A 15,074-nucleotide genomic window follows, 5' to 3' on the forward strand; every position below is an offset into this window, starting at 1 on the left:
CAGCACTGAGCATGAAGCCAGGGGCTCACCAGGCTGGAAGGTGGCTGGGCTCTCCTCCTCAGCGGGCTGCCAGGCTGCGATGCAGCCCACATCCATCACGGCCTGGCACTGGCTCAGCACCCGGTGCAGCTGCGCGGGGCTCAGCGCAGGGAACTCGGCTCGCAGGGATGACCAGGTCATCTGAGCAGGGAGACAGAGCGCAGGCTGATGGCTGAGGTGAGGAGCTGCTCCCTCTGAGGAGCAGGGGCTCACGAGGGGGGATGACAGGCAGAGGCTGGGCAATATGGAACGAGCTCCTGGGTCCTACCCACCCACAGCCCCACCACCCTGGGAAGAGGCAGCTGGTGACAGGTTGCAGAAGAAGGGGCACATCACTGCAGGGACCCCCAGATGGCAAGCAGGGTCTCTCCCACCTCACCCCTCACCTGGACCAGCTGTGAGCCGGGCATGGCCAGCAGGTTGGCCACACTGGCGAGTTTGGCAAAGAACTGCTGGGCAAGCTGCTCGAAGCCGGCGCCGCGCAGCCAGTCCAGGAGCAGGCGCACGCTGGCCCGGAGCTTCACCCCCTGCGACCAGTGGAAGCAGCTGAGAGAGGAGCCTGTGGAGGCACAGCAGCCATCACAGCACCCATCAGGGAACAGCAAAATAAATCCAGGCTAATGGCCCCAGCATCCTGGCCCTGTAACTCCTGTGCTGGCTGGGCCTCACCTGGCACTAGCAGCAGGTAATGGGGCTGCTCTGTTAATGAGGGCTAACGAGCAGTAGTTTATTAATGAGCTGCTCCTCTGACCCACTTTCAGTCTCCTCTGCTCAGGCTCAACAGGGCAGAGCTCTTGAAGAGGGTAAGGATGTGTTACTCCTGTGGTTAAAGCTCTCCTTTGGCAATGGGGACCCTGAGACAGCAGCTGGGTCTGTGCTTAGCCTCCCCATAATGGTGCTGAGGCCTGCCCCTTTCCAGCTCCCTCACATTGCTTGAAGCCTCTTCCCTCCTGTACCCCCGAGGTGGCACTGGGATGGACTGGAGCATCTCCCAAAGAGCTGGTCCCCTGTGGGTTCCCCAATCCTAGCTGGCTGCTGGAGGACTTACCTTTATCCAGGAGCTGGTTAAAGAGCAGGGTGTTGGAGAAGAAGAAGAGGTAGGCAAACATCTGGGAGGTGATCTCTGGGTGCACTTCATACTGGCGGAGCAGATCCAGAGCCTCCTGGTAGATGAGCACGACCCTGCGCAGCTCCTCGGGCAGCGGCGGGGCTGCCCGCCAGCTCTCCCGGCACTCGCTCTGGAAGGGGTTGCACTCCAGCAGCGCCGGGAGCGACACGTACAGACACTGCAGAGACAGGGGCAAGTTTACAGCAGACTGGGTTTGTTTCTTTTGGTTTGTTCCTTGTTTTTTGTTTTTTTGCCCAAGATAAACCCTTCCAACCTCCTCACCCCCCACAAAGCCGAGTGAACCCCCCTGGTGCTGCTCCAGCAAGGGGCTGATCCTGCTCACCCCACCTCCATGCACTCCAGTGTTGCACAAGTGTTTTAAACCAAAAATGAAGGTGTCTGCCCCTTTTTGTGGTTGGAGGTGATGGTATGGGACAGCACAGCTCAAGGGATCTAAAAACTGATCTGAACCAGGGCAGCAGCTGACCGGCTGGGCAGGAGGGTGACAGAAAAACCAGGACTGAAGGGGATGACTTTTCCTTCTTGCTTAAAATGGGCGAGCAGCACCCGGCACTCACCTCTCTGGATGCCACCGGGGAGGAGGAGTGAGCCCTACTGCGTGCAGAGGCCAGCAGGCAGGCAGGGCCACCCTGCACACTGCATCCTTTCTGCTGCCTCACACTGCCCGCTCTGTTCCGCTGCCGCCTGGCTGGCCCAGGGGCCCCTTTCCATCACGCCCTGAATCGCACCATTATGCTGCACTGGCCGGAGCCAAGCAGCTCTCCCCAAGCGCCTCTCCCAACCCGCGGCACTGCAGGCAGGGAAACATGCCACAGTCATTCAATACTTTTCCTGGGCTGCAACCAAAATTCGGGGCACTTCAGCCCAAAGGAAAACACCTCAGCCTGATACAACTGCCAAGGAGTGAGAGCTTAAAAAACCCATCCTGTGCAGGCCAGGAGCACTGCTGGGGATGCTCGTGCCCTCCCCAGGGAGCACATACCTTGGAGATGTAGTAGACACACTGCTGGAAGGTGTACATGATCACCTCCTCCAGCATCGTCATCGCCTCCTCACTGGCTGTGATGGTTGAGGAGAACAGTGACTCCTTGGAGCCTACGGGGTAGAGAGGAGGATGAGGGAGCAAACCTGCAGCAGCGAGGCAGGCTGAAATCACTGCTCCCCAGATCTCCAGGGTAGGGGTTATTATTGCCCCCCAGGCTGGCACCACCACCCTTGCATCTCCCCAGAAGGGGCAAAGAAGATTCTCTTGTCCCAGAGCACCCACCTGCCAACTCCCATGGCTCACATCATCACTGCAGCACAGTGGCCTCTGCCTCATCCCTCCAAAAGCATATGAACATCTCAACTTGCTGCATAAACCAGGTTTCTGAAGCTGATTTAATCTTTCTTTTTCTCTCTCTGTTCTTTTTCCTTTCCCTTTCCTTTCCTTTCCTTTCCTTTCCTTTCCTTTCCTTTCCTTTCCTTTCCTTTCCTTTCCTTTCCTTTCCTTTCCTTTCCTTTCCTTTCCTTTCCTTTCCTTTCCTTTCCTTTCCTTTCCTTTCCTTTCCTTTCCTTTCCTTTCCTTTCCTTTCTCTTCCCTTCCCTTCCCTTTCCTTTCTCCTTTCCTTTCCCTTTCCCTTCTCACTCTTTCTTTCTGCTGGCATTAACACCAGCTCACCAGTGAGCAATTTTGCAGGGCTGTCTGCAAATCCAGGTGACCCCACAGCAGCCACCCCCGAAGCATGAACTGCCATGCTGGAGAGGGCAGGTTCGTCTGCGAATGAAACACAACCTGTCCCCCGAGCTGAGCAGCACCAGGGCATGATGCGAGGCTGCTCCTCCCACACAGAGCTTGCACCACAGAGCCCTGGCTGCTGCTCAGAATTGCAGGAGGTTAAAGCTGCATCACAGGGGCACCAACCACCACTTGTGAGTGGGCATTAGTAGAGCAAAGTGGCTGTGCACGGCTGCATCCAGCCCTACCTCTGACATCCAGCTCCTCCTCCATGCTCTGGATGTAGGTGGGTGATTTCTGCTGGACAAAGTAGAGGATCTCGATGGAGTTTGCCATCCAGAAAAGGATGTGCTGCAGGTCTGGGAGAAGGTCCGTGATGGTGAAGCGGGACAGGGTGGCAGGGTCCTGGCTGGGGAGACACAGCAGGCATTGTGGCTGCTGCTCCTCAGCGTCCCCTCTCGCGATGTCTGGGGCCAGTCTGGGGCAATGCCAGAGAGCTTTTGCATCCCCTCACTGCCAAGCCCAGCATCCTTCTTAGGAAGACCCTTTACGGACAGAAATGTGGTGGTTCCTGCTCTATGGGCTGGCAAAGGGGACCCTGCAGGGACTGGGCTAGCCAAGGGCCAGCTGGCCTTTGTGAGGTGACACTTCTGAGGAGACTCTCCCTAATACAGCCAAACTGCAGTAAGTGCTTGTGGCTGAAGAGCAGCTCTCTCTGAGAAGTATGTGCTGTTCCTGCCAGCTCTGGACAGCTAAACCCAGCCTGCCTGCCCTGGGCTGTTCAAAAATAAAACAAAATAAATAAAAAGCATCTGGGAAGTTTCTCAACTGCTGAACTGCTTTTTCCTGCTGTAGGAAAGGCCTGGGAAGCATCCCCAGGGCTTGTCCTAAAGGAGAGCTCACAGCAAGCACCAAGAGTTTCTCCAGATGCAGCTTTGGAGCCTGGACTTTGGAAATGGCTGGGAAACACCACTGTGGTGGCCTCAAAGTGGTGCTCCTCCCCCTGGAACACTCCATGCCACTGCCCCTGCGTGCACACACACAATGCCAGCCCCATCCCCGCTCCACATAGGGGTCTTCAGCAAGACCCTGGACCAGGGCCATCCACACTACATCCCTCAGGGATGCTGAAGCCACATGTGCTAGGTGAAGCCTTGGCCAGGTCTTGGGTTGGAGAAAAACCCCAGAGCTGCTGCAGGTCCTATTGCCCTCCTCACATGCTTGCTTGCAGGCATAGTTGTGAAAGGACCAGGGAGCTGAATGTGTGGGATTGAGCAGAACTCTGCGTGCATTGGTACTGTCAGGCTGGGAGCGTGGTTTAAGCCAGTCATGGACTCCTCTCATACACAGGGCAAGAACTGGGGAATTCTCCCCCTCTTTTGGCGGCAAAAGCAGGAAGGGCGGCAGGTCACACTTACTGCTGGGACTGCTTTTCAGCCAGCTCCCGTGTCCGCTCCTGGGCAGGGAGAGAAGGGGAAAGCAAAATGAAAACCAGTGGGACAAGGTGGCATGAGCATCACCCCAGCCAGCACTCACTGCTGCCAGGGGCCGGGCTGGGGTTCAGCAACACCCCCACCCCCACCAACGCCCCCATCCCACCGCTGACTGACCCACACTGTCCTCTGGATCATTTTGGCCGCTTTGAGCAGCAGCTGCCCAAAATCTCCCGGCTCGAAGCTGGTGGCTGAGTGCTGGATGCAGAGGCAGATCAGGAAGGCGGGTGTCAGCTTGTGGTCGTCCCCCCCCGGCTCAATCAGGGTCATGATGCGCCGTAGGAGCACGTCCTCGGCCGCCGGCTCGAACTCCAGCAGCAGCCTTCTGCGGGGCACCCTGGGGCCGCCGGTGGGAGAGGGGCTTCGCTTCTTGGTGACAGGCTCCTGCTCCTTCAGCAGGCTGCCGCACGCCCCGCAGGCGCGGGAGCCCCCGGGGGCAGCGGGGTGCAGGGCCCGCAGCCTCAGCAGGGTCTGCGCCGGCAGCGGCTGCGCCTTCATGGGATCCTTGTAGAGAAGCAGGTAGTAGAGACCGAGGGAGAGCAGGTCCCCGTGCCGCAGCACGACCGTCCGGGACACCTCGGCGAAGTTGACGGAGACGGCGGCGCCGGCGATGGGCTCCAGCACCAGCTTCTCCCTCGGCGCGGTGCCGGGAAGGTCGCAGCTTCCTGATGGTGCAGTGCAGGGGCAAGATGTCAGGGGCTGACAGGTTGATGCTGGGCTTGCTCGCCTGCGTCCTCTGGCCCACCGTGTGCTGCTCACGGTTCAGCAGGTAAACCAAGCTGTCCTGCCAAGCGGGGAGATGCCGCATGAACCGGGGAGGAGGGGCAGAAGGGACTCTCCTCCCTGCCATGCGATGGGTGCTGCAGCCTCCCGCCGTCCCTGGCCACCCACCCGCCTGCTGCACCTTTCCCACGGCAGAGACACATTTGTCTCTGTTTTCCTGTGATCCTCTCTTTTTCCAGTGATCCCTGCTTGGGCACACTAATAAACGGGTACAGTAACTTTGGGCATGCACTAAACGGGGACGCTTTGGGCAGAGAAGCCCTCTCTTCACCTCTCACTCCCCATCCTTTCCTGCAGCTGTTTTTTTCTTCCCAACTTCTCCCCCCAAGACTGCAGCGATGCTGCATCCCCCTTGCCCAGGGGAGAGTGGCAGGACTCCAGTCAGAACAGACACTACCTACCCTGCCTTGTCCCCCTGGCCTGCCCATATGCCCCGAGGTGGCTCAGGTAACCACCCCGTGCCTCAGTTTCCCCAGCTGTGCTAATGGGATGGCTGCAGATGGTTCAGGGCTGCAGTGCCAGTGCCGGTGCCAGAAAGCTTGCAACAGACAGATCCTCAACGAGGACCAAGTATCCATTAACTACGAGCCGTCCCAGACCCTTCCAGCTCTCCAAGTGCCTCCAGTGCCAAGGAGCAGGGGCTCCCAGACGGGCTGTCTCCTTGCTGCCTCTCATTAGGTTTGCCACTAATGAAGCTGCCAGACAGAGAACGGGGCAGCTCAGCCACCACCCGCAGCACTGGGCCTCTCCCCTGGCCCAGGGCAGAGATGCTGCTCCGGGGCTTTCCCTTCATCCCTCTGGGGCATTGCCTGGGGATGGTGTCTCCCGGCTCCGCACTCCCGGAGACTGGGGACAGTTTTGGGGACAAGGCTGTGAAAGTCCCAAGCTGGCACCGCTCGTTTTCTAAAGGACCCCCCTCACCCACCAGCTCCGGCCATGCAAGCAGCCCCCTTTCCCCAGCGCTTCGGGAGGTGGGAGGAAAGCGGGGCGGGTGGGTGAGCAGGAGGGGGCCGGCGCGGTGCTTACATGCTGCTGGCTGTAGCCCTGCAAGAGCAGGAGGTGCGGGGACTGGTAGAGGGAGTACCGCATGCTGCCGCCGCTCCGCCGCGCCGCCGGGCTGCCGGGCAGTGCGGAGCGGTGCCGCTGCAGCCGCTCCCCGCCCGCGGCGCCCCCGCCGCCCCCGGCCCCTCGAGCCGAAGGGCCCAGGCTGCTCTCGCTGAGGCTGCGCCGCAGGGCCGGGGGCGGCCCGCGCCGCTCGGCCCCCCGCCCGCCGGGCCCCCCGCGCCCGGTGCCGCTGCAGCTTCCGCGCCTGGGCGTTGATGCCTGGGGAGAGGGAGGGGGGAGGGAAGAGAGCGGCGTTCAGCTCCCGCCGCCCCCCCCCGGCACAAACGCCCACCCCCAGCCGCAGCGCTCCGCATCTGGAGGGATGCTGCGGCGCGGGAAGGGCGATGGAGCGGCCGAAACACCCCGCGCCCGGGGCCACGCACCCTCCCCGCGCCGACGTGCCCCCGGTCCCCTGCCCTCTTGCGAGGGGTGACACCGGCACACCAACGTGCCCTAATGCCACAGCCCTCCCCGGCCCACAAGTCCTGCTGGCTGGGGGGCAGCTGGGCCGGGCTCAGCATCCATAGCATCGCCTGCCCACCCCGGACCCTCTGCCAGGGCTGGGCGGGTGGGGAGAAGAAATCTCTGCTAAAAAGAAACGTAGCTCAACCTTGGAAAAAAAAAGAAAAAGAAAACAACCCCCCCAAAAAAGAAAACAAACAAGAGCCTGGATGCTGCTTTCAGGCCTTCAGCACTCAGCGGCCAACAGCAAGTGGGAGCTGCAGGGAGTCCCCCCCCAGGCCCTCCGAGCATCAGCCAGGCATGAGAGCCTGTCTGCCCGCCCGCCTGCAGCAGGACCAAGCTGTAATTAACTTCTCCTCAGCATCAATTCGGGCAGAGCTGCCTGCAAGACAAATGGGAGCCGGAGGGAACGGAACAGATCTGGCCAAGCAGCCCCTCACGTGGTGCCCCCCACCCCGGGAGGGTCCCCCACAGCCCCCCTTCCATGCTGCAAGCGTGGCTGGAGCTCTGCAGGAGAGATAAAGAGAAGTTGTGGGTCGGAAGGGTGATGCTCGTACCTTGGATGAGCAGCCTCCTCAGAGCAGGTCGCTGGTATTCAGGGAGGACGAAGAAAGGGGAAAAATATCCTAGAGGATCTGCTGTTGGGAGCAGCACTGCAGCAGCGTGGGTGCAGTGTGGAGCCAGAGCCCCTGCTCACGGCACGGGATTTGGGGACAGCTGGCGGGATTTGGGGATGGCAGAGCAGAGAACCTAGTGCCCAAGGCTGCTTAAAGGGACACTCACAAGCTCAGACCCCCCTCAAAAAAAACCCAAACCAAACCCCAGAGCTCATCTGCCTTATTTGGTGAGGAATGGGCTGCCGGCTCTGAAATACTTTTTGTTGTTTGTTTGTTTTAAATCAAGTGCTCCTCTGCTGGGAAAATGAAAGAGATGGGGATGAGGAGAGGGGTGGGAGAGGGAGAAAATAGCCCCTGCTGTTTACATGCCTTGTGATTCGGGCAAGGCATGGCCAAGCCACCCCAAGCAGTTCTTAAAAAGGCAATGGGCCCCGCTGACGTGCCCGGCCCGGGGCACGCGGATGTGCAGGCTGGGGGGAGCAACAAGCCTGCCGGGGCAGGAGCACGGCACGGGCCGTGCCACTGGGGAAGCCAAAGGCCACCCAGAACGTGTCTGCAGGAGGCCTCAGCTGCCCCAGGAGCCCCGTCCCCAGCCCACAGCATGGAAACAGGCCAAAGGGCTGAAGGACAGCTGGGGGAGGACGCAGGCGTAGCCTGGCTGTGGGAGCGCAGGAGGAGGGGGGCTGGATCCCGAGGAGCAGCTGCTGCTGGAGCTCATTGCACTGGGAGGGAGTGGGGGCTGACGGGACTGGGGTCCCACTGCCCAGAGACATGCCATCACCAGGCCCTTATCTAGGGGAAAGGAAGCTTCTGTGTTTATTTTGTGTAGGAAAAAGCAGCTTTTTTACTGACGCTCGAGTCCCTGCCACAGGCTCCCTGCTAACCCCAGAGCTGCGCTGGAAAGATAAACACAGCTCTTTTCCTGAGCATAATAAAGTCCCCTCATAAACCAGGTTAGGGGTTTTTCAGTCCTCTGGTTCTGTTCTCTCTTCCCAAGCATGTTTTGGGTTATCCCACCCAAAACACTGCAGGAGCATCTCTGACACAGTGCAGCCAGGGCAGAGCCAGTTGCTGCTGAAGCCACATGGCAATGGGGATGGCAACGGGGTAGGATCACACTCCATCCATCAGGGAAGAGCCTGGGACCCCAGGCAGAGGCATTCACACCTATGGCCAGCAGTCCCCAGACCCCACCAAGCTGCTGCCTCTAAACCTGTCCTGCATCCTTGGGGGAAACCTGTCAGTTGTGGTTTGGGATCTTGGCTGGGATCTGCTTCTTTTTCAGCCTAGGAAAGAAGTTCCCTTTTCCTGGCTGAGAAATTGGCAATAAATAACTCCACAGGCCCCAGGAAAGAAGAAATACTGAATTTATCCAGGAGGAGCCGATGCTGGGCTAGTCCTTCCTAACATAACTGCTAGGCAGCCCCTGCAGGGAGTGCTCCCTGGATGAAGTCCTCAAAGGTACCTCCCAGAGAATCTTTTAATGTAACAAGCTTAGCTCCTAAGATTCTTGAGGTGTGCACATGATTCAACCTGGACAGAAAGCCCTAGCAAGCACAGGGCTCAGTGCAAAATGAGGCTGGTCTGGAAGATGAATGCCACAAAGATACCAGGTGCTGCACCTCTGTCCTAGCACCCTCCAGTTTGCAGGCATTTTCCCCAGATGGTCCCCAACTCCTGCCACATCACTCCCCAAAAGGAGCAGGGCTGGAGAGAGCTTGAGGGAGGCTGTCAGCCTCATTTACTGCAGAGAGACTCTACCTGTGCTGCTAATTAGTGGTGTGAGAACTGAGTGCCTTCCTCTCCAGTGGGAAGCAGCTAATAAACTAATTAGGATAATGGATAACTGAGCAGATAAAACTTAAGCTGTGGCTGTGTGCTAATAGGTCATAGAGGGATGTGGAGCCTTTCCCCCAGCCCAGCAGCAGGGTGAGTAGGGATGCTCCATCCTGCTTGGCACCAGTGGTCCCAGCCTTTCCAGAAGCCCCCTGCATGGGGAAAGGCCCTGAAGGTATTTCCCTGGGGTCCTGCTTTGCAGCACCCACAGACTATTGAGTTTGGTTGGGGTTTTTTTTTCTGTAGGGAGCTGCAAGCCCAAAGCCCCTTTGGTTTTTTGCACAGATGCTGCATTTTCCACATCAGTGCCCTGTGGCCCTGGGCAGGCAGCTGATGCTGGGCAAGGGGATCTCTGGCAGATGGTGGCAAGGGTGACTCTGGGAGAGGGCACTTAGTCCCCATCACCTTGGAGTTCTGGATCTTTTAAGGATGCTGGATGAGGGGGAAGCAGATGCTTCTCCCAGACATGCTGCATTACCTGTCAGCTTGCAGATGAGGTGGGAAATTGTCCTCTTGGGCAGTGCTACCAGCATGGGGCAAGACCAACAACAGAGGCTGCCACCAAGCTGAAGGGAGAAGACTTTATTTCTTAAGTCATAAGAAAAATAAGAGCTGTGTAGTCTGCAGAGCAGATGGATGTAGGTTTTCTGTTCTGGGAGACCTTGGTTGGTAACAGAAAATGGTCAAAGGTTAAAAACTGGAGAATTTCCACCACCCCACCCAGGAGTGCTGAAACAAATGAAGTGATATCTGCATTGAAAGTGTAATGGGCTTATTTCCAGATCCAGTCAGAAACTGCTTCTCCATGGGAAATAAGGGAAGGGTGCTGAGCCCAGGCCAGCTCGGTGCTGCCTGCTCTCACACTGGGCAGCCTGGTGCCTGTCCCTCCCATGGCTGGCATGGGAACCCTCCCCTCCCCACGCTGCACGCCCTGCTAGGGTCCTGGTCACAGGTGGGAACACTGCTTGCTGCAGCCACAGGGGAGAATCTTAGGCTTAGCATTGGTATGACCTTGGGTTGGGGCAGGGAGCTGCCACGTGGCACTCCCTCCCCACCATGTGCTGTCACCATTCTGCCTGGCTCTTGTTCTTGCCTCTGTTAAAAAGAAGCTGTTTTTAGAGACATTAGCCTCAAAGAGCTTAAAGATCTCTCTGATCCTGTCTGTAGAAAGAGCTGAAGAGCATCCACCTTTGCAGCATCATGCCTGGCCTAGGGACCAGCAGCAGCAGCCCTTCCTCTCTGTTTGCCTCACATGTGCAGCAAGTTGGGACATTCCTGCAGCATCCTGACCCTGAGCAGACACAAGGACTGGACACAGCACAGGATGGAGAGAGCCTTGTCTCACCATCAAGGGCCAATGGACCACCCTGTGAAGCATCAATATGAGGGCTGGGAGCTGTTTTCCACTGCTCCTCCACCCCTCCCACTTCAAAGCAGCAGGTGAGCCCATCCTCAGCTCCCCATGCTGTTGGGGACCTGCCCACAGTACAAGCAAGCCCCAAAAGCTGCAAACTCCATGCTCATATTTTGGGGCACCTAGGCAAAAATTGCCTTAGAGGGAAAGGAGCCCTGTCCCTCTGGCATGAGACACGTGGGGCCACTTGTTCCGCTGCTTCTGAGGGAACTTTGGTTCTCATTTGCTGAATGCCTTGAGTAATCCTGTATCACTATGAGGTTATTTCTGCCAATCACAACCCTTTCCTCCAGCTGTGTGGAACCTCTTGCTGCTCATCCCAGCAAAACCTCCAGGCTGACACCCCCTGAGCCTGATCCAGACCCTCTGTCAGCAGGTCAGATCCAGCAAGGGCATTGTGCAATTAAAAATCTGATTTTTCTGCCCTCAACCATGTGGGGCTTTTATCTGAGGGTGGGAGGAGGAAAACTTAATTATTCTGCACTTCTTCCTAATGAAGAATATATTATGATATATAGTAATAATGAACTTCTGGTTCCTAATGATGCACTTGTCTCCTCTTGCCAGCCCCAGGCTGGATCAGGCACTGCTGGGCAGAGTAGGAGAGGTCTCCTGCTCTATGTTGCTCTTTCTTCATTAGTTTTTCATCTTGCTTAATTGTTCCTGCAGATTCGTTCAGGGTGTCTGGCCTGGGGGATGCCCACAGGGAGATTGGGAAGCAGTGTAGTACTCTGCCAGGCACAAATCTGCACTGAGGCACGGGATGCCACGGTACTGGTTCACAGTGATGGGAAGAGTGAGCAACGCTGATGGTCTTGCCTGCAGTAGCCCAGCTGCAAGTGGGCATCTGGTATGAGCCCTTAGACTGGCTGAGGTGAATATTTGAGGTCATAGGTACCAGTTTTCTGCAGGACAGCACTGAGTGCCAACTCTACCCAGCAGCCTTGCAGCCCAAGTGTGGCTACCCGCCTGTTAGCACCACTCCCCCGTGCCCAGCACACATGTACAAGGTGCTAGTGCAGGGTGCATCTCTCGCAGGCAGCTCAGGAGTTATGTGGCAGGGGGTGTCACAGCTCCTTGGACCCTCTCCCTGCCCCACACCCAGCTCTGACCTGCAGTGGTGGTGTCCACATCCCTGGCTGCCAGCTCCTCCACCTCCGCTCTCCTGCGCAGCTCCAGCCGCCGCGAGAAGCCTTCCCTGGGCTTCCAGAGGTCCTGGATGAGCAGTGGCTTCTCGTGGTCCCCCAGGACTCTCAGCCCCTCCATCTGCCACTGCTTGTCGGGGCCCTCGAACCTGCCGATGACGTCGCAGAGCGCGTACTGCGCGGCGCTGAGCGGGCTCAGCCCGTAGCGCTCCAGGGCTTCCTTCACCAGCTCCCGCGCGCCCGAGCTGCCCGTCGCCAGCACGCTCTTGTAGTTGGTGCCCGCGCAGATGTTGCCTCCGAAGATCTTGAGGACGCCAGGGGCCGAGAGCTGGGTGGAGAGCTCGGCCGGGTCATCCTCGCCGGCTGCCGGGGAAGCGGAGGCTGAGCTCCGGTCCTTGTAGCTCAGCGTCCGGTACAAGACTTGGGAGAAAATGCGGCTCTGGCGCTTGAGCCGGTTCTTGGGTGGTGGAGCCATGGTGGAGGGTGACCCATAAAACATGGTGCGTGAGGCTGTCATGGGGTGCAGCTGGGCAGGGAGGAGGAAAAAGGAGAAGGTGAGTGGTTTGGAGGCCAGATGTGCAGCAGAGAAGAGCGGGGTAGGAACTGGCCGGTGGCCACAGAGGAGCCGCGGTTGCCTCCAAGGTGGAAAGGGACAGCAGCAAAGGAAGGTCATTTCCCTCGTGCAACCCAAAACACCAGTGGACAGGCTCAGCCGGGCTCCTTGGCATCAGCACAGTTACCTCCACGATGGATTTGTCCCTGAAAACGTAGCCTGGAGCAGCCCCAAGTTTCTCCATTGTGTGTATTAAAAGGTCCCTCTTGCCCAAGCAAAATGCAGTGGGAGGAGAGCAGAGCCCAGCAGGACTTGGCAAGGCCAGTCCTGGTCAGGAGCCAATGCATCAGGAGTTACTTTCACTAACGAGTTTACAGAGCAATCCTATTTTTCAGAGGTGAAACAGAAAGCTCAAGTGCAAATTCAATCACTGAGGTCACCAATAAATGCTTTTTTTTTTGCTCACCAAGAGGCACAGGGTGAAAATGGGCTTTAATTAGCATTTCTAAAAATGTCCTGACTCTGGCAAATCTCTTGGCTGTTGCAAGTTTGTGGAGGATGTTAAAGCAGGTGGTGGCATCGCTGACAAGGCTGCCCTTGTCATGTTAGTCAGGGCAGGGCTGCTCAGGGTGGCCCCAGGCGACCAGAGGAGCAGTGGCCACGACAGCTCCCAGTGCACCTCTGTCCCCAAGAACAGGCTGGAAACCACAGCACTCTTCTGGCTTTAGGCAGATAGCAGTCCTGCCTGATGGCACTGCCAGCATCTAGGGGCAGCTTTGGAATCCCATCCTGGATGCACCAATACTCAGTGATAGTAATGGCTCCCAACTGGCTGCATCACAGACTGCTGGAGGGGAAGGTCTGGGATATGAACCTGAGCGTTTCTGATTAGGACACAACAGGAATTCCCTCATCTCCAGGTTGATATCATGCAGCCTGAGTGCAGGGAACAGGCACAGACAGGCAGAGGCTCAGCACATGCACAGGGGACCCCCAGAACGTCCAGCTGGCAGGATCCAGCTGGGCACGGCCAGGGAGATGCCCACAGCTCTCTGCAGCTGCAGCCCCGTCTCGCTTGGGCAGGATCTCACCACCAGCCTCGGAGCAAACCCAGTCCTATCAGGCAGAATGATGTTGGCCCTGGAAAGCCTCCAAACCACCATCTAATTCAGGAAGAAAAAGCATCTCAGCTGCTAATGGAAGAGGTCACCTTCTAACCAAGAAATGAGCTCCCTGCTTTACACAGAGGATTTCTGCAGGGTTACCTCTCCCCACGCCCAGGACCCAGAGGCCCACTGAACACTGCGGATGGGGAAACTGAGGCACCACCAAGTGCTAAGGCTGCAAGATGTGCCTGGGAGCTGTGCAATCCTGCTGCATCCCAAGTCCATGCCCTCAGCTGCACCAGGATTAAAAACCCTGAAGTTTGTCCTTCTTCCCACCCCAGTGGTCCAAAGGTGACCATCGCAATGCTGCAGGGCAGGGACAGGAGCAGGCATCCAGCCTTGGCTTGTCCAAATCAGGCTCAGGGATCATCCTGGAAAGCAGAGCTTTCTTGTGTTTTGTACCTTGCCAGCTGAGCGTCAGCCCCAACACCTTCAAAACAACTTGCTGGCTTGGGAAAAGCTGTTTCTGTTCCCACCTTACAGGTTGAGAAAGGTTCTCTTTCCCCTCTACTCTGGTGAGGCCTCATCTGGAGTCCTGTGTCCAGTTTTGGGTTCCCCAGTTCAAGAGTGACAGGGAACCTCTGGAAAGAGTCCAGCACAGGGCCACCAAAATGATGAGGGGACTGGAGCATCTTTCGTATGAGGAAAGCTGTGAGACCTGGGGCTGTTTAGCCTGGAGAAGACTGAGAGGAGACTATGTCAATGATGATAAATACCTAAATGGCAGGTGTTGAGAAGACAGGGACAGATGTTTTTCTGTAGAGCCCAGTGACAGGACAAGGGGTAACAGGCACATGCTGGAACACAGGAAGTTACACTGGAACATGAGGAGGAACTTCTCTGCTGTTCAGGTGAGGGAGCCCTGACACAGGCTGCCCAGGGAGGGCGTGGAGTCTCCTTCTCTGGAGGTTTCCAAACCTGCCTGGACACATTCCTGTGCTCCATGATAGAGGGGAACCTGCTTTAGCAGGAGTTTGGACTGGATGATCTCTAACCCCCACCATTCTGTGATTCTTGCAACTGGTGAAACTGTGGCAAGGATGGGGTCAAAGCTATGGCTACCCCATCTGCTCCTCCTCCAACCAAGCCTGGAGCTGCTGCCCATGCTGGGGACATCTCTTCGTGTCTGCTGGGTGACATCTGGGAGCGCCGTGGCAGAGCCAACCTGGGGAGCAGGTCAGGGCACTAGCAGACAGGCGGGTTTGAGAATCACTTCCCCAGGCTGTCAGCACAGCCCCGCCAGCCCTCATTAACATTGGCCAGGAGAAAATCTGCCTGGTGTCTCTATGAAACCTTGCCATCAAGGATGCAAAAGACAAAACTTTGTCATCAAATCACTGCTTTCGGTTCACAGATCTAATCTCCACCCAGAACTACCTGCATCACAAAGGGAAACTTTTTAACATCTGCTGCTGCTAAAATCATTCCTCTAAGCCCACATCACAGAGAGAGACACCATCCTCACATCTCACAGGTCCCTGCCTGGTTTTGAATATGTTATTTATAGCTCAACCCTTTTACTGCTTTTGCCATCAAATGCAGCGTCTACAGAGTGCAGGGCCAAAGGCATTTCATGGGATAAAAATAAGGAGCCTGGATAGGGAGAAGCTTTCAGC

General features: G+C 57.3%; 1 protein-coding gene across 1 annotated transcript in view; it reads right to left on the reverse strand.

Moving 5' to 3' along the window:
• RADIL (Rap associating with DIL domain) overlaps positions 1 to 12,238 on the reverse strand; it is an 18,212-nt gene extending 5,974 nt beyond the window's left edge. Inside the window, 11 exon segments of the mRNA XM_061992751.1 lie at positions 30 to 180; positions 426 to 598; positions 1,088 to 1,325; positions 2,151 to 2,263; positions 3,134 to 3,294; positions 4,304 to 4,341; positions 4,496 to 5,008; positions 5,010 to 5,162; positions 6,188 to 6,434; positions 6,436 to 6,484; positions 11,707 to 12,238. Of these exon segments, the coding sequence (XP_061848735.1) occupies positions 30 to 180; positions 426 to 598; positions 1,088 to 1,325; positions 2,151 to 2,263; positions 3,134 to 3,294; positions 4,304 to 4,341; positions 4,496 to 5,008; positions 5,010 to 5,162; positions 6,188 to 6,434; positions 6,436 to 6,484; positions 11,707 to 12,238 (2,368 nt within the window).
• Between the last annotated feature and the right edge of the window lie 2,836 nt (positions 12,239 to 15,074).

The sequence above is a fragment of the Colius striatus genome, chromosome 3 (assembly GCF_028858725.1).
Source record: "Colius striatus isolate bColStr4 chromosome 3, bColStr4.1.hap1, whole genome shotgun sequence".
NCBI classification, from domain to species: domain Eukaryota; kingdom Metazoa; phylum Chordata; class Aves; order Coliiformes; family Coliidae; genus Colius; species Colius striatus.